The 25,838-nt window shown below is 34.1% G+C and overlaps 1 protein-coding gene across 1 annotated transcript; it reads right to left on the reverse strand.

Annotated features, from left to right (window-relative positions):
- Positions 1-11,549: 11,549 nt before the first annotated feature.
- On the reverse strand, positions 11,550-14,615 carry LOC110794760 (patellin-6). The gene is made up of 4 exons (XM_021999715.2): positions 13,466-14,615; positions 13,249-13,373; positions 12,444-12,585; positions 11,550-12,007 (listed from the first exon to the last, which is right to left on the reverse strand). Exons 1-4 carry the CDS (start codon positions 14,222-14,224, stop codon positions 11,747-11,749), a joined length of 1,287 nt encoding a protein of 428 aa, XP_021855407.1. The 5' UTR covers positions 14,225-14,615; the 3' UTR covers positions 11,550-11,746.
- Positions 14,616-25,838: the final 11,223 nt, after the last annotated feature.

Genomic DNA, 25,838 nt, shown 5'->3' on the forward strand with positions numbered 1-25,838 from the left:
AAATTAGCCACAACGACATTTCACATTACAAATAGGGGGTAGGAGATTCAAATTTGTGACCTTTCGTATCAAATCCTCCGTCTTTGGTTTTTCACCACTAGGCCAATACTTCATTGCTTGATGTGCTGGTTTTTCACCACTCGGGCAATTATACAAAGTACTGCATATTTTAGGGTTGTATACTTGTATTATTTGCTTGATGTGTTTGTTAAAGTAGATTAGTTGATCACTCTACCACCGATTAGGAGTGTTTATGACTAGTGGCGGATCTTGAACAGTTTTACGAGGTGCTGGTAGAAAAAAAAATAAGCAATATACTACTCCCTCCGTCCCGGAATACTCGACCCGGTTTGACCGGCATAGAGTTTAAGGGACTTGAATTGACTTATGTTTGGGCTCCCAATTGAATGCCAATTGGGCCATTAAGTCCAAAGCCCAAAGGCTCACAACAACAACATCAAACCCACTACAGTCCAAAAGGCTATTCAGCCACCAATCAAGGCCCAAGGCCCACTTGCAATAAATAACCTAAGGGCATTTATTGTACAAACACTATAAATAAGCCGTCATGGCTCACTTACCAAGGTACGTCCATTTCACGCCTTAATACTTCTCTTCTAGGGAACTTCTCTCTCTAGAATCCGAGCATCGTTCTTACTTAGGCATCGGAGGGGCTTTCCTCGGAAACACCCCGAGGCTAGTAACTTGTTTATTGCGCAGGTTGATTTGGACACAACACATTCGATCTAGCAAGATCTTCAACACACACAAAAGGGGCCTTCATTCGAAGCCCATTGTTTCATCCACTTCAACACCGGAACAACTTATTTAATTTAATAGGTAGTAGTTGATAGTGGGGTATTATTTTAATGTAGTTAGTGGGAAATGTTAAAGGAGTGGGGTTGGGGGAGAGTAGGGGTTGAATTTTTAATTATTTTTTGTATGGAGTAGGGGTAGGTGGGTTAATAGGGATGGAGTGAGAAATAATATAATATTGTTAGAATATTTCTATTTTTAGAAACAGGTCAAGTATTAAGAGACGGCCCAATAAGAAAAACAGGTAAGTATTACGGGACGGAAAAAGTATGTAATTATGCAATTATACACAGATTTTAGAGGGTCGTAACTAAAAATATACTATAAAATTTCTGGCGGGAGGCCAGGCCCACCCCAACACAACTAAGATCCGCCCCTGCTTATGACGTGAGCTGAGCTCAAGTTTGACTCGTGACTCTAACTTTCGAAATTAAGCTTGACTCCACTCGAAAACTACGGATTTGAAAAATTGAAGCTCGACTAGTCGACTCAAAGTATGCTTGAACATGAATTTGTTGTGTTTATTTGTTAAGTAAAATACAGAGTACACTATTATGTTATAATAAAAAGAAACTACGGAGTATTATGTTAAAACTTAGGTACCACTAACTAATTTCTTAAAGAAAAATAATGAAGTATTTTTGAGTTTCTCGCAAGTTTTTCAAATCAAATAACAAGTTGTTTGAGTCGGTTCATTAATATCTTGAGTCGAGCTCAGGTCTGTGTCAAGCTCACTCAAGCCGAGTGTTGATCAGCTTTTTATGGGGCGAGAGTAATTTATAACTTGTATCGTCTCATTAGCATCCCTATCAGCGATATAGTTGATCTTATGAGAGTAATGTTGGTGTTAATCAGAAATGTATCAAAATGTTGTAGAGTACTTCCTCCATTCTTTATTAAATGACATAATTTTTTTGTCACGTTTGCCAATGCAATATTTCAACCATTAATACCTTTAATTATCAATGGTTAAAAATTATAAAAGTTTGATATTATAAAACTATAGGATGAGAGGATTATAACAAGACTCCACATGACTATATTTTTTGTTAAGTATAAATCACAATTGATGGTCAAAGTATATTATATGAATAGTGCCAAAAGTACAATTGTGTCATTTAAAAAAGAATAGAGGAAGTATTATCTATTACTATATACTAAAAGAGACACCAGAAATGACACGTGTCAATTCCTGGTGCGATTTTTTTCCGCCAAAACCATTTTCCTAAAAAAGGTGTATCTATTTTATTTTATTTTTATTTTCTACCTTTTTTGTTAACTATTTATGTATGGAAACAAAATTAAGTTTATAAATTATGGCAACAATAGCTACGACGTAATAATAGTTATTCTAAATTAGTAATATTTTAGTCAAATCGCTATATTAATAATGAAAATATATCACTCAATATTTTGATCAAATTACCATATTAGCATTTTAAATATGCAGAGTATGTTAAAATGTTATAACTATGCAGTCGTTTGGGAGATATTCAGTTAAATATTTTGTGAAAAAATTATCAAAATCCGTGCATACACGGGATCTAATCTAGTTTATCAAATTTCAAAACATGAATCCGATGGAGTGGCTTTTTTTTCTATAAAGATAAGAATCCAATGAAGAGGGGTTTCTTTGGAGTACTGTACTTCTCTTTTTTTCCTTAGTTGAGTACTTGAATTATACGGAGTACTCCGTATCGGCTTTCGGCTATTTTTTTTTTTTTTTTGGTAAAGAGAGTCATAAAGGGCAAGACAACAAATGATGTAGACGGGATTCGATCTTAAGTGTTGGATGTCGCCCCTCAAAGCTTTACCAACTACTAGTTGACATCCACATCGACTTTCAGCATTTTGACATATGCTTACATATATTTCCTTATTTTGAGGGAAATGTGTACTTATTTTTTGGACTTATCTTATCTTATTCTATTAATTTGTAAATTGGGGTAGTATTGAATTGAAATAATTTGAATTTATGTTATTTATGACACGTTGTAATATCTAATCTTGGTTGATAAAAAATAAATGTATGGTACATTGGTACCTATACGGTTATTGAACAAGGCAACCCAATTGGTAATAAGTTAGGGTCAAGTTGATACGATTTTTTACTAGGCAGAGTTCTTATTAGACATGATCAATATATGGTCGAAGCGATAGCGTGATAACTTCTGATTTTAAAATAGTTATTGAAAATATATATATATATATATATATAAATATATATATATATATATATATATATATATATATATATATATATATATATATATATATATATATATATATATATATACTTGTATATCGCTAGATTTGTATTCACTCGTGATCACATTTGAACCTCTCATTTATTGGTCTGCCTATTATCTACCTGTTGTTGACCTTCCCAATAACACCTTTTCAAGATGACACTTTTATGACTTGGTTGTTTTGTCGCGTACCGATTACGCTAGGGGAAGCTGATACATATACCGGTATACCCCCTGGGTATGACATAGTGTCATACCCTGAGCTTTCATTGGTCTATTTCACATAAGCAACCCCACATGGGATTTAAATTTAAATCCAAAATAGCAACCCCACATGGAATTTATAAATCTAAACAAATCACAGCTAGGGTATGACACTATTCCATATCCAGGGAGTATATGTAGCCTTTTCGCCAGGTGGTGGTAGTATTTGTGACGCTTTGAGTACCACATGAGGGTACGTAAAAAAAAGACCAAAACTGAAAACCCGTTGATTGAACGTCACTCTCTTACATAAATGAAACTCCTCAATTGCAACAAATGATCCCTTCCCTCGATTCGTAAGGCATTCTTGTCTCCAATTTTTTGGTCAGAAAAATACATTTTAAAAATATAATTGCAAATAGAAAATCCAAGTCTCTGAAATTCATTAATTGAAGCTGTATAAACATTTACGTATGGCCTAATATTAATGGTAGATTGGTGAGTAGTACATATGACGTTTGAAAAATAAATAATTTGACCCAAACAAAACTTAGAACAAACTGATTGAACTACCAGTTTTATAGTGTTTTAAATCTAAGTTGAACTTTCTCGTCAATGCTCAGATGATGTCAAAGGAACTTGTAATTTGAGTAAAATACCTATTAGTCTCACATGGAGGATGGTGGAAGATGATACACATACCCCAGGGGTATGTAGGACCCATATACCCTGAACTACTCACACAGTACAAGTACAATTTCTTACATAAACTTGAGATGAGTATACATAGTCCAATGCATAATGTAGATTTGATGAGTTTTATGTTTTAGTATAATGCATACGGAGTATGAGGCATCAATATTAGGTGGTGCACTCGAGTCACTTGATTGTCGAGTGTATGATAGTCATGCTATAATCCGGGATTTCAAAGTTTATTTTGGGACAATGGTGATGAATTGATAGAATGGTAGTTGTGGATACGATGGCGAGGGAGGTTACTAATAATTAATAACTACTGTGTTAATTATGTAACCATTTGTAACAGGAGTTACTTGGATTAAATTTTTGTAAGGGAAAGAAATAAGAATTTTAGAAGAAAGCAATATATTTCGTACTCCATAGATGTTTAGAGTTTGAATTTATCAAGTGAGATTGCTTGTAGGTCCCCACTCCGACTCTTCCCCTAGTCCCCTACAAGGCTACAAGTCTACAACTCATCAAACTTGTCACGTCTGTAGATTTCGCCAGAAAACAAACAGTATGATTCGAAATTTTCAAAACTAGGTCTTGATTATACGGAAAACCTCAAATAATACCACCTAGGTGGAACCGGAAATTTCATAAGGTACCACCTTAGGTAGAATCGGAAATTTCAAACAGCACAGTGAGATTCAATTATTGTACTCCGTATGTCACTCCGATTTGGATTTCACAGTGAGTATCAAATATCCGATTTCACCTGGTATGTCACTCCGTACCCGGTAACAATGTACTCCGCTAGCATGCTAAATTCTGGGTACCGTACCACCACCACATTACAAATTTACAATGGAATTGTTTGAAATTTCAACTTTCAAGTACCATGCTGTCCCAAAAAAAAAAACAAAAAAGTAACACAAGTTCACAACATTGGTTAAACAAGAGATTTCAAGTATTTTAGTACAGATGAAGATGTGAGTAGCAGAATATTTTTATTTAAATTTGCTGCGAACTGCAGAAACTATGAAGTAGAAAAGCCTCAACACAACACAGTGGTCTGTTTGACGAGGCTTGGTAATTGTTATACCCTCTGCACACGCTACCTAAATAGGACTTGGCCCCTATTGCAGCTGAGATCATGGGCCCACTTTCCATACAGCTTTGAAATTCACAATCAAAATTTAAACCCCCAAAATAAGAAAAATAGAATCAAATACAAGTAACTTTCTGTAACATCAACATCAAAAACATAGACAAACCAGTCCATTGCTGCTCCCACCCTAATACCCTATCGGCCCTATCATTTGATTCACACTTTCATGTTTCTAGTAACTACCTCTTTTTACCAGATTTTTTTTATCCTACCATTCCCCTTATTTTCTTCTTTAGGTGTGTTTCCCTATTGCCTATAGGGCAATCACCTGTTTTGCTTTTGTCCATTTTTAATTTGATTTTGTAAATTTAGATCCAAAATATTCATATAAATTCTAATCTAACTCTAATAAGTTTTGATAAATTCATAAGTTTTTAGGTGATAAGATTGCACTATTTCGTGTTTGTTTAGTTGAGCCCTTGATTTGACGAAATAGAACCGGAGAAATTTTCTTTTAGAAGATATACTTATGGAATTGTAATCCATTTTTCTCCCATGGATCCGTAATTTGTGTCATATATTCCTAAAATGATACGAAGTACCAAATTAAAAAATTGTAATTAATGATAACACATTTTTAAGGTAATATAAGGATACCTAACAAACTGAAACCCGTGTTGAGTCAATCGGACCATAATGGGATTACGAAAATGATAAAGGTCGCAACATGCGACCTTTAAGCCGTGTTACAATTATGACATGGCACGCTTATGTGTCATGATTTAAATTGAAAACTAAAATATTTAACTTATATAACCTATTATACAAGTTACAAAAAAAGGTAGGAAAAACTTCATATTTTAATTTGTTTCCTTTCTTTATATCGACTACCTTATTTACATTTTTTCTTAGTAAAAATATTGCATTGATAGTAAAAAATATTCTGATTACGCATAGCCTATGTGGCCCCTATATGTACCAATTAAACTCCGACACATAAGAGTGCGACAACTAAATGTTGTCACAACTTACGACCTTTATCATCGCCCATGGGATTAAACCCCGACCTTGAAATTGGAGCGAACTTGAAAGGTTTCCTCTTAGTAATTGTTAGATTTAGGATTTCAGGAAATAGAAATTTGTAATTGTTATTAATTAATCAACATATTACAGCTTATATAGGAGAGCAGAAGTCTAGAATCTTCTGTTTGTTACAATCAGTTATTACAAGTAACTGATTCTTAAAGAATTAGTTAGCCTAGGTGCTGACTCATCAGCTCGAATAACAGCAAGGCAGTTTTGATACTTGATCATCTTATTGATCATTACAATGCATAAGCTAGATTACAATCTATAATGCTAACAGTCCCCCTCAAGATGGAGTCATAGATACTCCCATCTTGGATAGAAGCTTCTGAAATTGTGTAGATGGTAGTGGCTTTGTGAAGACATCTGCTAATTGCTGTTGAGTAGGTAGATAAGTTAATTGCAATAGCCCTTCTAGAACCTTGTCTTGTGTGAAGTGGAAATCTATTTCAATGTGTTTTGTTCTTTCATGGAACACAGGGTTCTTGGCTATGTGTAGAGCTGACTGATTATCACAATGTAGGGTGATAGGCTTTAGACCACTTATCCCAAGGTCTGACAGAAGGTTGACAATCCAAGTTACCTCTGCAGCTGCTGCAGCCATTGCTCTATATTCAGCTTCTGCTGATGACTTAGAAACTGTATTATGTTTCTTAGATTTCCAAGAGATAGGTGAGCCACCAAGTAGTAAGACATAACCAGTTATTGATCTTCTGGAATCTGGACATGAAGCCCAGTCAGAATATGAAAATGCCTGTAAACTGATGTTGTTTGTTGCCTTTAAGAGAACACCTTGCCCTTCTGTGTGTGCTAGATATTTCAAGGTGTGGTGTAGAGCCTCAACATGAGGTAATCTAGGAGAATGAAGAAACTGACTGAGTGTCTGTATTGTGTATGACAAGTCTGGTCTGGTGTGAGTTAAAAAGTTTAACTTTCCAACCAAGGACCTGTATTTCTCTATATCATGATAAGGTGCTCCATCAAAGTTAGTCAGCTTTATATTCAAGGGTAGAGGAGTAACAACCCTTTTGGAGACATCAAAATCACAGTTTTTGATGAGTTCTCTTGTGAACTTCTTCTGACTGAGTATGATTCCTTCTTCTGTGTATCCAACTTCAATCCCAAGAAAATAATTTAGGTGCCCTAAATCTTTTATACTGAATTCTTTGTGTAGAAACACCTTTAAAGCTTCAAGTCTACTGGAATCTGTTCCAGTGAGGATCACATCATCAACATATACTGCTGCAATGTTGATATCTGTGTTATCTCTGTGAATAAATAAACTGTAGTCAAACTTAGACTGAATGAAACCTTGGCTCTGAAGTGCTGTCATTAACTTTTCATGCCACTGTCTGGATGCCTGCTTCAATCCATATATGGATTTAACCCATTTGCAAACCTTGTTGTGTGGGTTAGGAACACCTTCTGGTACAGTCATGTACACTTCTTCCTTTAAATCACCATGCAGAAATGCATTGTTTACATCCAGTTGAAACAAGGGCCAGTTTTTGCTTGCTGCAACTGCAATCAAACACCTTATAGTGCTCATTTTGACAACTGGACTAAAGGTTTCTTCATAGTCAATGCCATACTTTTGATTGAACCCTTTTGCCACTAACCTTGCTTTGCACCTTTCTAGTTCTCCTGTAGACTTTAACTTAACCTTGAACACCCACTTGCATCCTATTGGTTTCTTTCCTTTAGGCAATTCTACCAATTCCCAGGTGAAGTTGTCATCCAAAGCTTGCAACTCTTTTCTCATAGCTTCCACCCACAACTGTTGTTTTGCAGCTTCAGAATAGTTTAGAGGTTCAACTATGTCACAGGATAGAGATAAGAAAGCTTGAAACTCAGTAGGAAAGGCCTCATATGAAACTAAGTTACACCAGTAACTTGGATGCTGTGTGTTTTCTGTGCCTTCAGCTGTGTAGCACTTATAATCCTTTAAGTAGGATGGTGGTTTATGAGATCTAGAAGATTGTCTGACTGGAAATGATTCATGTGTCTGGTCTGGTGTATTAACAATAGTGTCATGAGTTGGATTATTGTCATGAATGGAGTCAGAAAGAGAAATGGAATCAAGTGAAGAGTTGGGTGATGGAGAAATGGGAGAATCTGGAATGAGAAGAGAATTTGAAAGTGTGTCATTGGATGGAAAAGTGGTTTCTGGTGTAGTAAAGTCTGGTGTATCAAAAGTTGGGGGAGAAGAAATGGCAGGAAGATAAATGGCATTGGTATAGTTTGAGAGTGGTGTTTTGTGTTTATGGTAAAGGTGGAAAGGAAAATGCCTTTCATGAAATTTAATGTCTCTGGTGACAAACTGTTTATTGGTATCAACCTCAAGAACCTTGTAACCCTTTTGTGTTGTGGAATATCTAAGAAAAACACAGGGTGTAGCCCTGTAATCCATCTTTGTTCTTCCAACCTTAGAGGTGGAAACATAGCACAAACAACCAAAAGTTCTCAAGTGATCCAGATTAGGTAGCTTCCCATACATTCTGTAATAAGGTGTATTGAGATCTATAGCTTTCAATGGCATTCTGTTAATCAAGTAAGCTGCACAGAGAACACAATCTCCCCAAAACCTGTCAGGCACTTTTGATTGAATGTATAAAGCTCTAGCAGTTTCCAACAAATGTTTGTGTTTCCTTTCAACTACCCCATTCTGCTGTGGGGTATGACTGCAGCTTGTTTGGCTCAAAATTCCATGTTGGTGACACAATTTCTTAATATCACATTCACACAGCTCTTTGGCATTATCAGATCTTATACACTTAATCATGACACCAAATTGTGTTTTCACCATATATGGTTAAAAAATCAGTCATAACAGAAACCACATCCTTTTTATTTCTCAACAAACGTATCCAAGTGAACCTACTATAGTCATCCACTATAGTGAGAAACTGATTACACCCTGTAGGAGTCTTTACAGAATGTGGACCCCATACATCAATATGAATCAAGTCAAAGGTGCTAAGGTACTGATTCTACTATGAGGGAAGCTAAGTCTGGCTTGTTTTGACACAGGACAAACCTGACAGATAGTATCTTGTATACAACTTTTGACTTCACAATCTGGAATTATTAACTTCAACTGACTAAAAGGCAAATGACCTAGTCTTAGATGCCACAACTTAGCATTATCTACAACTGATGAGCAACCTGTGTTGCATGCATGAGACTGCACAGAAGTTGTTTTTGGTGGTACTTGTTCCCCAACATTGTATAGTCCAGAACTGACATCACCAAGAGGAATCAAACTCCCTTTCTGACAGCAAACAAAACATTTATTGTGAGTAAAATGAATCTCACAATCCAAATCCTTGCACAACTTGTGAACTGATATCAGGTTGTACTTAAAATTTGGAACATGGAGTACATTTTTCAGTATAATATCATCACTCAGTTGTACAGAACCAACATGCTTCACTCCTACTTTAGTTCCATCTGGTATGGTTATGCATTTTCCTTGATGTTCAATTGACTTATACTCAGAAAATTGTGACAAATCATGACAAAAATTATCTGAAGCACCACTATCAAGCAACCATTTAGAATTATTCTGAGATAACAAGCAAAGATTACCTGCCATCATAGCTAGATTGTTGGTTTGATTGGCAGTTCCAGCTCCTGCATTCTGTTGTTGTTTAGTCAATAAGCTCATCAATTGCTGATACTGATCTACTGTGATTGCTGGAGTGGCTTCTGATTTTGGCAATGGTGGTGGTGGTTCAACACCAGAATGATTATCATGAGATAATGCAGCAGTTCTGTGTTCTCTAGACTGAAAACCTGGTGGATATCCAATTATCTTGAAGCATCTCTCAATACTGTGCCCTGGAATTTGACAATTGGTACAGAAGTAATTTGCACCTGTCCTCCCTTGCTTATTATTAGCACCTGTTCTTTGATAACCAGTTGCCTGTGACTTGTTTCTATTATTCCAATTGTCTCCCCCAAACCTTCTTTTCTCAGCAGCAAAAGCAACTGGTTCTGAAGAGTTGTTTGTATGAGAAACTTCTTGATGTCTTTCTTCCTATGCAAAGAGCCTGTAAGCTTCTGAAACCTTTGGTAATTCTGGCACCATCAAAACATTGCCTCTTATAGTTGCATACTGATCAGTCAACTTCATCATGAACTGCATCACCATTTTTTCTTGCTGTCTCTGAAAGAATTTTTTAGTCACATTACAAGTACAGTTGTTGCAAGTGCAATATGGCATAGGATGTGCTTCCTCAATTGCATCCCACACTGACTTGATTTCAGTGAAAAACTCAGAAACAGTCTTGTTTCCTTGGCTAATTTCAGACAATTTCTGTTCTAGTGAGTAGATTTGTGCCATCGAAGCAAAGCCAAATCTCTCTTCCAAATCAATCCAAATAGCTCTTGCAGATTTAAGGAACATCACACTCTTAGAAATGATTTCATCAAGATTACACAGAATAAGAGAACAAACCAAATCATTGCACCTCTCCCAAGCCTTGCATTCAAGTGTTCCAGGATCTGGTTTCTCAATACTGCCATCAACAAAACCTATTTTGTTCTTTGCAGACAAGGCCAATAGCATAGACCTCTTCCAGCTTGTGTAGCCTTCACCATTGAACTTGAATGAAATCAGCTGCACTGAATTTGCATCAGATGGATGAATGTAGAAGATGCTTGCAGGATCTTGATTAGGAGGCAAAGCTGATCTTCTCTGGCTATGATTTTCAGTTTCCATTTTCAATGATAAAAAACTGAAATCTCAGAAATAAATGTTGTAGAAACTTGATCAACAAGCAAACAATTGCAATACGATTTTCCAGATGAAAAACACAAGGATATCAACTCAGAATTGAAGCAATCAGCAGGTATTTGAACCATTTCTCAATCAGTGAGAAGAACAAATCGATTTCTCAGAGAAGGAAGGATCAGAAACAATTGAAAACAACTGGAAAATTTCTGCGGAATTTTTCAGGAACGAGCACACTGCTCTGATACCATGTTAGATTTAGGATTTCAGGAAATAGAAATTTGTAATTGTTATTAATTAATCAACATATTACAGCTTATATAGGAGAGCAGAAGTCTAGAATCTTCTGTTTGTTACAATCAGTTATTACAAGTAACTGATTCTTAAAGAATCAGTTAGCCTAGGTGCTGACTCATCAGCTCGAATAACAGCAAGGCAGTCTTGATACTTGATCATCTTATTGATCATTACAATGCATAAGCTAGATTACAATCTATTATGCTAACAGTAATTAACTAATGCTAATGCGAAGTAGGAAGTATACGAGTAGTTTAAAACACACATATTTCAAGTTTATTCAAGCAGATCCCAGACACAGTTAGAAGTTAAGGATTGTCGATTCCAAAAAAATCAACTCCCCAAAAATGATAATTAGCAGCACCATTGATTCTCTAATAATACTCGTAGTATACAGTTAAGTTAAAAGAGTTTATAGAATACATATAGATTCATAGGCATAGATAGGCATAAAAAAGCAATAGTATTACTACTTAAAAACCTCAAACAAACAAAACCCAACTCCCACCAAAACCTAAATATCCTTTCCTAAAGATGCTTTCATTATTTTACACAAGGGGGATCACACTACACTAATGTAGACTTGCGGACAATGTAGCGATAGGCAGCCACCTTCCTCTTCCGCGATGTGGTGTTGTCGACAGACAACACAAGCTTCCCGGCCTCTCTTGCCAAAAACGAGTTGTGGATGGCTTCATCAGAGGGGCTTAGTTTCTTCGGTTTCTCCACTGCAAGGGTGTAACCATCTTGTGCATTCGGGATGAACTCCGCGCTGTACTCCAAGTCCCAACCTCCCACGACTAAGTCCCATGTAATTGTTGCACCACCCTATTATTATTACAAATGCCAAAACAACAATGAATGCAACAACACAAGGACAATAGGGCACACCATTTTGATCCCTTTTCAAACTAATTTCATAAAGTCATTCATTCACATGCCTTAATGATATAGTTCAATATTTGCATATTTCAAACTTCAGCAGAAAAAACTAACCCCACCCTTTGATTAGATTCCGACCAAAATGTCCAACAACATGAGAAAAAAAAAAGTTGTACTAAAATGTTCCTTGACATTCTAGGTATTGAATCAATGGACCCTATGCAATAGTAATTGGCAGTTAAATTCAAATTGAACACCGCGGAAGATTTAAATTGTCGAATATACCAAAGTATAATCAGAAGTAGTTAAGTTAAAATCGACTGTTCTTAGTCCTTTTTTTGGAGGTAAACTACAAAACAAAGCAGAAAGAAGGAAAACTAACCTCAATTCCCTCAATCTGAATATTAACCTTTTCACCCCCTTTGACAGTGAACTCGGAGGCCGGTTTTGCCGGGCCGTTCTGGAGATCGCCTGGCCGACTCAGTCCCCCGTACTGAACCGGCACATCTTCTGGCCTTATGAACCTTCAACACATTCAAATGGGAGTTTCATTAAGAGCAAAATAAGTAAAGTTTCTTATAAATATTTCCAAATACATAATAGTGTTCTTCACAAAAAAAATTAAATAAAATTGGCGACACTTATGAGCTATTAAGCACAATATAAACTACAAATAGGAGGAGGGATTCGAATATGTGACTTTTGACACAGGTCGTCGGTATTAACTATTGGGCGAAGACATCATTATTGGCAGTGTTCTTCACATTGAATTAATAATTCTTAATTTTAGATAAATTAAGATACTCTTTCAAAAAAGAATGAGTAGAATTCTTTAGCATATTCAAATATTCAAAAGCAAGTGAGAAAAAGACAAGACTACAAAACACAGGGAAACAAACATGATCACAGGAAATGAGATTACCCTTTTTCAAAAAAAAAAAAATCAAATAGAGACAATCAAAAAAGAAGATTAAAGACAATCCAAAAAATAAATTGAATAAAAAAAGTGAGGCAAAAATTCAGAAGAAATGTACTTTTGCCACAGTATCCTATCCAACAACACCACTTATCTCACATCAAAAACACATACTCCTTTTTTAAAATTTAGGTAAAATTACTCAAAAATACATATGCAATTAATATCCCAATTAATTAAAATTAAATCAAGAGAAGAAAAAAAAACTCACTTATAGAGTGTCTCAGCAACATTGCCTTCCTTAGCAATCACAAACTTGCTCTTAGTCCTTTGAGTTAAAAATGGGCTGAACATTGAGTACAACAAGCTGAAATACCATGGCACATTGATGAAAATCTACACACAAAATATAACCAATTGTTAGTAATAATAATCTACAAAACCCGAAACACGGATCAAATCCCGTCTACATCATTAAATAAATTTACCTTTCTCGCAACCATTTCTGGGTAATTGTCTTGAAAAAGAGAGAGAATCTGATTAGAAGCAACCCTAAGCTCTCTTTTAGGCATATCCTTAAGATCAGTAACTTGAATGATAGAATTAATCCCACCAGGTTTGAAATGAAGTAATTTAATCCCTCTTTCCAGAACTTGAACTCTCCACCTCAAAAACTTCTGAAGTTTCTCATCATCCCCAAATATTCTATCATACATCTCCTTATCTTTGAAAACGCCATACGCATTGTAACAGACCGGGTGCCCTTCTCGATCATACCCATGCATATAAGCAACCAAACCTTCAAGTTCCTTAAACCCTAATTCCTCCTCCACAATCCCATCCGCCGCAAACTCCTTTCGCCATAAGAGAGATTTCTCCAGCATTGTGTACGCCTCGGAAACTTTGAAGTCCCTAGCTCGGAGGAATTTCAGGAGGATTACATCCGCCTTCTCGTTTGCGTCCTCGCCGGCTGCGGCGGCGAGGAGTGGGATGCTCCACATTGATGGGTTTTTTGTGGTTTCAGAGGTGGCCGAAGTGAGCTTGGATTTGAGTTCATTGAGGGATTTCTTTTCGGATGGTTTGAGATTGGAGAGAAGGTAAGTGTCTTCTTTGAAAGAAGGTGAGCGTAGAGTTGTGGCTTCCATTAAAGAGGTGATTAAGTTCCTTTTTGTTGGGAGTTTTTGTGGGTTTGGTGATGGGGTTGAAATGGGTAGTTGAGTTTGTGTTGATGGTGAAGATGCCTCCATTTTTGCTCTGTTTTTCCTCTGTTTTCTCTGGTTTTTGCTCTGGTTTATTGCTCTGTTTTTTGGAAAGAAATTTATGGGGGCTTTAGAGAGAAAAAGAAGGAATGTGGGAGTGAAGGAGAGAGAGTGAGATTGTGGTTATTTTGGTGCAGCAGAAGAGAAGAGATGTTTTTAAAAAAACCAGGGGAAAACAGAGAGTTTGATAAAGAAGGTTAGTGGGAGAAAGTATAGAGAGAGAAATAGGTAGTGTTTTTCAACTGGAAAAGCTGGGAAAAGGGACGGAGGGTGAGGATTGAGGCAAATGTTAGCAATTTGAATCAAGAAAAAGGTAAACTGATAGAGATTGAGATTCTCAAGGTAGAAATTTTGAACGAGGCTACATCACAACTGAAGTGACATGAGAGAGTGAAAAATGTTTACCACAACTAGTACTGTAATTTTAGCGAAAAGTGTTTCACGTTTTCATTAGTTCTAATTTTGGATTAGTATTATAATATAATCATTCTAATTAGGTTTTGAGTTCAATTTCTTGAATTTACTCTCTTGCAATTAAATTTGTTCATGTCCAAGAAAATCCAATCTGATCAATCAGATTTAACCAGTTCTAATAACTTAAATTTGCATCCACTGAAAATATACCTTAACTTAAGATAATTAATTGAGTAATTAGATTCTTTGTACTCCGTAGCTTCATCCCAACAATACGAGTTCTCTCATCCTACTACTCAATGTGTTCTAATGAATTCATTTGAATAGTCAACTCATCAATGTACAAATGATAATTGTTAAATACGGGTCTGGGCCGCACCCGTCACCAACAGAGAGAGAGTCCACTTAACAAAATTATAGGAGGTTCCACCTTAAAACCATATGGCAATAAGGGGAGTAGCCTCTTGACCTTATTAAGTGTTTAACTCTCTTCTCTTTTATCAACGTGGGACTCTCACACGCAGAGGCGGAGATAGGGGGCCCCCAACATTTTTAAAAAACACTAATATAGAGTAATAAATACTAAAATATATCACTAAATGCTACTTGCCTCAATGGTTATTTCTAGTCTAATACCTTATTTACACTCCTTGATCTAGGGTTTCATTTTTTTTCTCGCCCCCCCAACGTTGAATTCTTGGCTCCGCCTCTGCTCACACGTGATGTTTCATGGGTCAGATCTTAACATAAATATTCTTTTTCATATTTATCATAGACTAATTTTATCATAAATATTCTTTTTCTTTTTTCTTAGTGTACTTTTTTATATTTCTCTACAAACATATAGTGTGCATAAGGAAATCGAGAACATAGATGAATAATTGAATATTCATATTGGGCATGTTTCGAGTGTCAATGAGTTTGATAATGTGTCCTTGTGTTGACAACCAACCTAGGGAAGATGTGTTTAGGAACTCGTCTTTGATGGCTAAGGCCTAAGTGCAAGTGTTGATAAGTGTTTATAGAGTAAATACGTTTACAACAAACGAGTATAGAGTAAGAGATCGATGATATACAAAGACTTTAGAGCATATCTAATTCTAGAGGTATGATATGTATACTCAGGGAATAAGATTGAGGTTTTCAACTCTACTCCAAGTCTCCAACAATGCAAGTAATAAGGTTTGTGGAGTTGTGGTCACCCCGTACACATGAGACCAAACTTACAAAAATCACTTCAATCTCACTGCAAGAGGTTGTCTACATCGCTGGTAACCAGCGAAATAAGCACCCCATACCCACTTTAAAAAATAAAAAAAATTGGAAATATGGCCCACCTTCAAATAAATGTGTAAAAGTGTTGTGAACTTGTTATATACTGTCATTTCTAATATAAATATTGTCATTGTTGTATATATACTGTCATTGTTGTATTAAAATACTGTCACAATCACCCAAAAAAAGGAAATTATGTATACAACTTTAATGAAATATAAAAAGTAAAGAGACCATTTAAATGAATGAATAAAAGTGTTGCATATTAAATGAATGGGTAAAAGTATGTATACAAGTGTTATATAAGTTTTGTCATCGTTTGCATAAATACTGTCATTGTTGTATTAAAATACTGTCATTGTTGTACTAATTATTGTCATTTTTGCTCATATGTAGTACTTTGTTTGACTTTTCAATTCATGAGATGAAATTACCATTTTACCCCGGGTATGGAGTAATTGTGCCGCTGGTTACCAGCGATGTAGCCTCCCTCCTCACTGCAATACTGCATGCCGTAACATTTAGAGCAACTATTTCTAAAAATAAAAAGGAATGGCTTAGTAAAGAACTGTTTGGTAATAGTAGTGGTAAAGAGAAGAGTGTGAATAAGGTTATAATAATTGGAATTTGGAAGGAAAGCGTGAGGCGTGAGGCGTGAGTGCGGCTAAGGCAACACGGGTGTTGTCATGTGTGGCGGGTTGCCTTCCAATCTCTTACTTAAAGTCCCCCCAGTACTAATTTATTGTTGACCATCCAAACATGTCCTTGTATTTTTTTAAAACTTTTTTTTTTTATTTCCACACAGGATTTTTCTTGCCTGTGGGCTGTGGGATTGGGAAATGGGATACATCAAATTTAACCAAATTGGAACACCCTTTTTTTGGGTAACGAATTTCATGTTGCTCTTTTTCTAAGTGCAATTTGACTCATGTTCCCTTCATGGCTTCATCCTTACAAAATTGTCTCATTGGATTTTTTTTGTCAAATTTTTAAAAACTTTGACAATAAATTTTTATTAGCCAATATAATTATGTGAGGTTTTATTAGATTCATTTCAAATAGAGTTATAGAGGTGATCATTTGCGGATTTGGACGTGTAGTGGGTCGGGCCTAAACTTACCCTTTTTTTTGTCCAATGTGTCTACAATGGAAAAACCAAGCCCTTTTTTGCTGGCTTGACTTCTTGTCCATACCCGCCTATTAAACTGTTCAGACTTGCCTGCGGGCTAACGGGCAAGATTTTAATTTTTTTACTAGATAAAATTAACTTATTTTACATTTACGATTTAAAATTTTGTTTTTCTTAAATTTTTGAGTTCCATCTTATAAAATAAAGTGAAAAATTAAAACTGTGGGATATTCTTGTAATAATGTGTGCAATAATCAAGTATTTTATCTTAAATAGATAAGTTAATAATGAAAGTGAAAAAAGTTACGCACTAAAAAGTGAAGAATCCGATGTTTTTCTATTACTTACAAAATAAGAAATAAAAATACAAATATAACCAACTAAATAAATTATGAAATAAATTTACTTTTTTTAATAAACGGGTCGGCGTGATTGCCTCCGACAAATATTATCTCTTTCATGTCCACCCGTTGACATTAACGGGACGGGCTTGGCCCGTCCAAATTTTATTTTTTCCTAAAATTGTTGTCCAAGCCTGCTATTTAAACTGACCGGATGGACCAAACATAGCGGGTCGTCCCCACCCATGATCAGCTTTAGTTCAATATATGTTTTTGAAATATCAGCTTTTTATAATTGTACGCGTGTAGAGTAGATAATATTTACGTTTAAGTCTTGTCTTGGAGATCGTGAAAAGTCAAATAAAGCAATCTTTTAGAGAAGAGAAAAGTATTTAGATTAATTTAACAAGATTTGGTATGAATATGCTCTGTATTTTCTACTATGTATTACATATGGAGTCGGAATATATAAATCACAAAATATGGTGAAAAGATATTGTACGAATAATAGAAGTTGAAACGGTGCAAGCCAAGGGTTAAAGATATAATGTCCGAGTGATTAGCAAAAGTATAGTCTTTCTTTAAAGCTTATTTCCCGAGTTAAGCTAAAGGTTGGGGTCCAACCTTTTGGTTTTTTCACCCTTTAGGACCTCAACCTTTTTTTTTTCACCTTTTGGGGTCTCATATTCATTTTCCGGCCAGTTAACCATAGTTTAACTCACCGTTAACCATACTATCACTCAAATAATAAATTAAGACAAAGGTTAGGGTCCAAATTTTTTATTTTTTCACCGTTTAGGACCCAATTTTTTTTCCCCACCTTTTGGGACCTCATATCCATTTTTTGTATACCAACGTTATTTACTATAAAAAAAAATCAGAAAATGCAAAAAAAAAAAACTTAGTGCTCAAATTAATAATAATAGTAATAATAGTTATTAATATTTTTATTAATTATTATGTAATAATTGTTATTAATATATTTAACCAATAATAATAATAATAATAATTCATCTTTCCCAACCCCCATCATATAATTAAAACTACATAATACTCTTCTCCAAACATCATAGATAATCTTTACTCATTTATTAAACCTTTAATAGTTGAAACTTAATTTACGTAATCCAATAACAACTGATTTGAATATGTTTATAGAAAATTTGAGGTCAGAAATTTTAATTCGAAAATTGCTGATTAATTTTGATCGAGTTAAGCATAAATCATTTAAGTACCTCATCAAATATGAGCATCAATAATCCAATTGTCTTTACTCTCATAAAACAATTAAGAACTAGTATGTTATATTACCTTGTGATCAAAATCAGAATTCGTTTAAAATTAACCTAATTTTTTTATTTTGACTTTTTGTGTGGACATTATTAGTATTCTTCAAACAAACCACAAATAATTGTGAGGATATACCATCAATGGTGGATCTTCCTAACAACTTGGGTCCCGGGGGCGGAAAATTCCGTAGTGTATTTTTAGTTCCACCATCCCCGTAAACCTTTGAGTATAATTGTATGAATATCGTACTCTACTATATAAATTGCTTAATTCTTCTATTGTCATTGGACACCATAACCGAATATATAAAATATGATCAGCTTGTAAATAATTAGTTGCTTCTTTATTCATTAGATTATTTGATACCTAAATTAATATATATGAGCTAAGTTTATGAATTAAGTTACATATTATTTCAATTTGAGCTTATTATATATTTTAATGATTAGAAATTTTAATAATTGAATTGGAATTACATAAAAACTTGAATGAGGTCTCAAAAGGTAAAAAAGAAAGTTCAAGTCCTGAAAGGTGAAAAAACGAAAAGGTTAGTCCTCGAACTTTTGATTTACTTTAACCTTTTAACCCAAGTACCTAACCTTTTAATGTACTCTAGTTAAATTTGGTCGGAAAAGGGGAATGAGGTCCCAAACGGTGAAAAAAAAAAGTTATAGGTCCTAAACGGTGAAAAGTTCAAAAGGTTAGACCCCATTTATTAGCTTAACTCCTTATTTCCCTCCTAATGCATCGAAATGAAACTTAATACTTCATGCGTTTTTTAAATATGGTACAATTTGGGCTTTGGCACTGAATTACATACTTTTATATGATCATTTTTTGTGAATTATATACGAGAAAAAATATATTCATGAGGAATCTTGTTAAAATCGTCTCAAAATATACTTTCAAAATATCTATCATTTTTTATAATTGTTGTATTGTATAATGAGAGATATTGATGATTAAATTGTGCATTTGCAGGTGCGAAACCTTTAATGGTGCAATTATAAAAACACGAAGGAAGTATGAATTTACCATTCACGTAAGATCGGAATGAAGTTTTTTTTTTCTTCAAGAGAAACTATTATGAGATAGCAGTTATACCCACTGAAATTGCTATCTCATACAAAAATTTTACTAGATGCATGGAAATGTTTATAAGAAGGTCAAATCGCTATCTCACTGGATTTTGCGACGGGATTTTTGACCCGTTGTAATTAGATTGTCGTTAAAGATACAAATTCTTGTAGTGTACCATACATATTTTTAAACAATTAATAGTCAAACACCAACTTAAACAACCAGTCAAACCAGCCAAGTAAAACAGCCGACAGCCAACAGCCAACAACCAATTGTCAAACAGGGCCTATACGTTTCGGAGTTAAGGAAATGAAAATGCATAATAAAACCACTTTTGAGGGACGAAAATAGTATGAAGTACTAGTATAATACCCGTGCGATGCACGATTTACAATCTATTACGCAAAATATTAATTTGAATGAAATCTAAACTATATTTATAGATAATTAACTAAAATATAGCTTGTAGATATTCTTCTAATTAGAATAATTGTGGATAGATGTGTTATTGCTGAAGGAAATAATGCCCTTGGTCCAAGTATGCATTCTATGATAAGTCTAATAAATGAGGTTCAGTATTAATTAACAAGTTAATAATTCAGTGAGATCAAGTGAGCTGAATGCCTAGCTAGAGGCCGCTTCAGTTCAAGTGGAATTAATGATATTAATCCACAGCTTACTCTTGACTGAACCCGTAGGGTCACACAAATAGTACGTAAACGGATCAAGTATTTAATGGCATTAAATACTCCATCTATGAATATTCGGAATCGACGGATCTTGGTTTCAGTGGGAGCTGAGATCGTCGCAGGCAAGAAATGAATACTCCGGAAACGATGATATTGCCGGAAACGGAAATATGGATCGTATCGGAAATATGAATATTATCCAAGTCGTAGATGTTGCCGGAAACGGAAACATGGTATGTATCGGAAAATATTATCGGAAATGGAAATATTGCCAGAATCGGAAATATTGCCGGAAACGGAAATATTGTCAGAATCGGAAATATTATCGGAATCGGAAAATAATTCCGGAAACGGAAATATTAAATATTTGTTCGAAACGGAAATTAATTCCGGAATCGAAAATATTAAATATTGTTCGTATCGGAAATGAATTCCGGAATCGAAAATTTAATCGGAAGCGTATCGTACGAATAAGCATCGGACGAGGCCTGCCGGACGAAGGCCCAGCACGAAGCCAGGCCATCGCCCAGCAAGCCAAGCGCGCCACACGAACAGCCAAGGCCACGCCAGGCCCAACGCAAGGCCAGGCCCAGCAGGCCGAGGCAGCGCGCACAGCGCGCGCAGCGCGCGCAGGAGCTGCGTGGGCTTGTAGCTCGCGTAGGCCTCGCTGCGTGGGCTGCTGCTCGCACGCACGCGCATGGGCGGCCCATCGTGGCTGCCGTGTGTGTGTGTGTGAGTGTTTGTGTTCATGCACGATTCCTAAAACATGCAGAGTTCGGTTAATGATTAAATTCCTAATTCTATTAGATAAATTAATTAATTAGAGTTCTTGTAGGATTCTAGGTTTAATTAATTTGTATCTGAATAGGATTCCAATTCCCTTTCCATACCCCTATAAATATGTGGCCTGGGTTCACAATTTATAACGAGAGTTTCAAAGTATTCAAAGTGAGTTTTTGAGAGAAAATTCAATCACACATCTTGCTCAAAAGTGCCGAAAATTCTAGTACCTTAAGGGCGATTCTAGTTGGTCAATCTTAAGGCGGATCCGGACGTGCTGTGGACTATCTACGGAGGGACGACACTTGGAGTCCTAAAGACTTGTTCTTGTTCGGTTCGGGCGCAGCTAGGGAGGGCACGCAACAAAGAGTATGCATCTAAATTATGCTATATGATTATGTGTAAATAATATGTATTCCTGGGTTAATGGTTGTTTCCGCATGATTTATGTAATATCATATGTATCATAACCTAACAATTGCCCCATTTCGTATCTTATTTATTAAAAAAATAAAAATAAAGGGAATAAGGGCACGTAGATAAAATTTCATTCATTCTCATTCATTACTTGTGTCAAACATAAGTTATTCTCATATAGATGAAAGATATGCAAGGTGGGAGGGTTCAATCAAAAATCCATCATTGCGTTGTCACTCGAGGCGGATATATTTTTTATTCGCATCTTCCACCAAATTAAATTTTCCTCCAACATTTCCCATTTGGGAATTGCATAAGGGTTTCACAAAATCCCGCCCCACTAACAATCTGTCATTTCTATATTTGGTCAATAATCCACGTTATCTTCGGTTAATTTTCTAGTGAACTCACTCTGACCCTTTTGATTGCCCCATGGCCAAAATTCACTTTGTTAAGAATTGAGTGTAAAATGTGCACATGATTTGATATAGTGGTCACATGAGAGAAGAGATAAAGAGAGAAAGTGAGAAAACTTTATGTTTAGTGTATGAAGTTATATCAAACGGACACACCAAAGATTAATATGAGGCAATAAAGGGATGAAATGACTATTGAATAAAAGATTTGTGAAAGAGTAGAGAAGTGATATTTGAGATAACTTCCTCCGTTATATAGTTGGAACATACACTTTTTCACACTTTAAGAAAAAAGGAATCAAACTTCTTTAATATAAATGTAAAAATGAAAAGGGGTGCTATTATTTTATTTGGTGTTTGAGAGGTTATAGTTAATAAATAGAGTAAAGTGAGGATAAAATGTTAAATCATATACAAAGAGCTATCCATTTATTGTGCGTTGTAATTTTTCCGTTTTTGGAAAGTTCTGCAAATAAAAAAACAGATAGATAAAATACTATATTATATATTTTTAAAAAAATTGAGATTCTTATATTATAAGTACTACGTAGTCGGAGTACGTATAATTTTGTTATGGTCATATTATAAGTACTACGGAGTCGGAGTACGTATAATATAATAATAGTCAGATTATAATTTCACCAACATTATACTTTCTCCGTTCCATAATGTTTCTCATATTTAATATTCATATAATTAAATTTAAAAACAGTGACTATAATTAGTAGTATAAATAAAAGAAAAAATATTAACTTGTGAGAAATCATTGGATTCATGTAAATTTTCTAAATATTAAATTTTTATAATTTTTACTAATGCGAAATTAAAACTATTAATGGTCAAAGTAGTGCATTGGAGACCGCACATAATGAAAAAGTGAGGAACATTATTATAGAACGGATAGACTCCTACGCACTGTATACAGAATGCATTCATATATACCCATTTGAAACAAACACCCAAATTTTAGTACATCAAATTTGGTCATAACTTTATTTTAAGGAAAATTAAGAAAAATATAGTTTTTAAACAACCTGATAAATTTGTATTCTAGTACGAAGTATGTATATTTCATAAATTAATTTATCATAAGTTTTTGTTAAATATCTTATTATTTACCGTATTAAGTATATTATTTTGGTACTGTACACATATCTTTAAGTAATATTTTCCATAATACTTTTGTAATAGACAATAGAAGTCAATAATATCTTTAAGTTAAATAGTTTCTTTAATTTAATAAATAGATATTATTTTATACCGTATATTAAAAAATATAGATTGTGTAATCTATATACTAATAAGTTTGATCATAAGTTTTTGTTAAATATCTTATTAGTTACCGTATAGAAGTTGTGAAATAATGATTATTTTATTTTGGTACTGTACATATATCTTGTCTGTAATATTTTCCATAATATTTTTGTGATAGAGAATAGAAGTCAATTATAATATCTTTAAGTTAATTAAATACTTTATTTAATTTAGTAAATAGATATTATTTATACAGTGTATTCAATAATATAGATTGGATAATCTATATACGATATACATTTAGGGAGTACTTAAAAATGAAAAGTAACATTACAAATGACACGTGTCATCACCACATCGAGATACCCTCTCTTAGTCTCTTTTAGTATAATACTCTATATATACGTAGTAGATAGATAAATAGATAGGTACTCCCTCCGTTTCGAAATAATAGGGACACTTTGAATTTTGGCACTATTCACAAATTCAGTTTGACTATCATTTGTCATTTATGAGTAATGAAAAATATAGTCGTGTGAGATCCTGTTTGATTCGTATCGATATGTACTTTCGGAATATCAACTTTTTATAATTTTCACGATTACAAAATTAGAGATATTAATCTCCAAATATTTACATTTGCAAAAGTGAAAAGGTAAACTATCCCCATTATTTCGAAACAGAGGGAGTACATAATAATGTCTTCTACTCTTTAGCATATTTCCACAATTACTGATATAAATTTTTGGATTACTAAAAAAAAAAAGGAGATATGACACGTGTCAGCTTAAGTAGTGTATGATAACTTAAGTAATACGTAGTATATATATGTATGCTATATTTCGTAGAATATTAATTGTAAATGATAATTTATTTAATGCACCATATTTACATACGTTTACATAAGCACATGAATAGAATATTATTTATGCATATTTTTTACATTTTCTATTTTTATTTAGTATTTTTAGGATGTTTTATTATCAACCGAATCCTTAAAATTTACATTGGCAAACAATAATATATTCTATAGTGCATATTTTCCTTAAATAAGACAAAATAAATTTAGCCTAATAATTATTTTAAAAAAAAAATTAATTATTAGGCTAAATTTATTTTGTCTTATTTATGAATGACATTTGTCATTACCACATTGATTTCCTCTCTTTTAGTATAATATATAGATAAATTCGTCCCAATTTAATGGTCACATTAACTTTTCACAAAGTTTTATACGATAAGTAGATTTTGGCTTATCTATTATATTTAAACACAAAAGTATTTTAATTGAATGAGAGAATAAGAGAGACCTTAATTTATGATAGTGAAAAGAGAGATTTAATTATATTAGTGAGTTCATGCCATAAAAAAAGTATGAAAAATAAATTGGGCGGTCGAAAAAAGAAAGTGTGACGATGAAATTGGCATAAAAGGAGTAGTAAAAAAATGTTGATATGTTTATAATGAATAAGATGAAGGATAATCAAGGTCCAATCTAAAATCCATCACCGTCTCATCACCCGCGTGAAATACACTGTTTAACCATATCACCCACCAAATTTTCCTCCATCCTCGCTCGGCCATGAGACGAATCCGCGGGGGGATTCTCAAAGAAACCTCCCCACAAGCAATCTAACATCCCTATATTTGGTAGATAACTTACTTTATTTTTCAGCTAACTTTTGAATATATTGACATAAGCTTATTACGAGGTATTATAATTGATTATGTTGATAAATAATTTTAAAAAGTGACATACATAATTAGGATTTATTGAGTGTTTTCAAATCCAATCAACTTAAACTCGCTCTATCACCAAGGTGGGTACATGATATCCTTAAACCCGCTCATCAACCCCAAAACTCTATTTATTAGTCAATATTAGTCAATCATCTATGTCTATCTTCGTCGTTAGCCCAACCTAAAACCAAACTCGTCCGATCATAAAGTGTGATGCACGGTTTACATATCAAAATGTTAAATTTGCACGAAATTTTATATATAAGTGATATTGCAATTCTTTACAATAACGTATTCAAATTATTTATGTTGTTGCAAACATATTAATATATACTAATTGTATTACAATACTACCACCGCTTTTAAATAGTTGCACAATTTGACTAATTTTTTTTCAGTTTGAGATGAATCTCAACATTAGTTTTAGTCTAAGTTTTTTTAGAAAATTTTATCGTAAGTTATTTTTATTGATTATTTTCTATAAAAAAATTCACATCGTTGTAATGTCAACAAAATCATAGTCTCACAATCTTCGGCTTTAATTTCTAAAATTTTGCAAGGGGTGATGTCAGAAACACCATATATAGTGAATATACAGGTAATACATGAGATATTTATACACATTTTTTATAAGATTTTATGGATCGGAAAAGAATATTTGAACATGCATGGAATCTTTTTATCTCAAATGTTATCGCAAGTGTACAAGTTAGATTAGCATATAATGTACTCCTTACATAACATGGAAAAGAGATGAAGTATATGAGTACTAAGTGT

Source organism: Spinacia oleracea, chromosome 6, assembly GCF_020520425.1.
Source record: "Spinacia oleracea cultivar Varoflay chromosome 6, BTI_SOV_V1, whole genome shotgun sequence".
Lineage (NCBI taxonomy): Eukaryota > Viridiplantae > Streptophyta > Magnoliopsida > Caryophyllales > Amaranthaceae > Spinacia > Spinacia oleracea.

What these genes read in the sequence shown, in the direction of transcription:
- LOC110794760 (XM_021999715.2), bottom strand. Translation starts at nt 14,224, where the DNA reads ATGGAGGCATCTTCACCATCAACACAAACTCAACTACCCATTTCAACC. An exon ending in CAGAAATGGTTGCGAGAAAG is followed by an intron (nt 13,374 to 13,465) that starts GTAAATTTATTT and finishes TTTTGTGTGTAG; the next exon opens with ATTTTCATCAATGTGCCATG. An exon ending in TTCAGATTGAGGGAATTGAG is followed by an intron (nt 12,008 to 12,443) that starts GTTAGTTTTCCT and finishes TAATAATAATAG; the next exon opens with GGTGGTGCAACAATTACATG.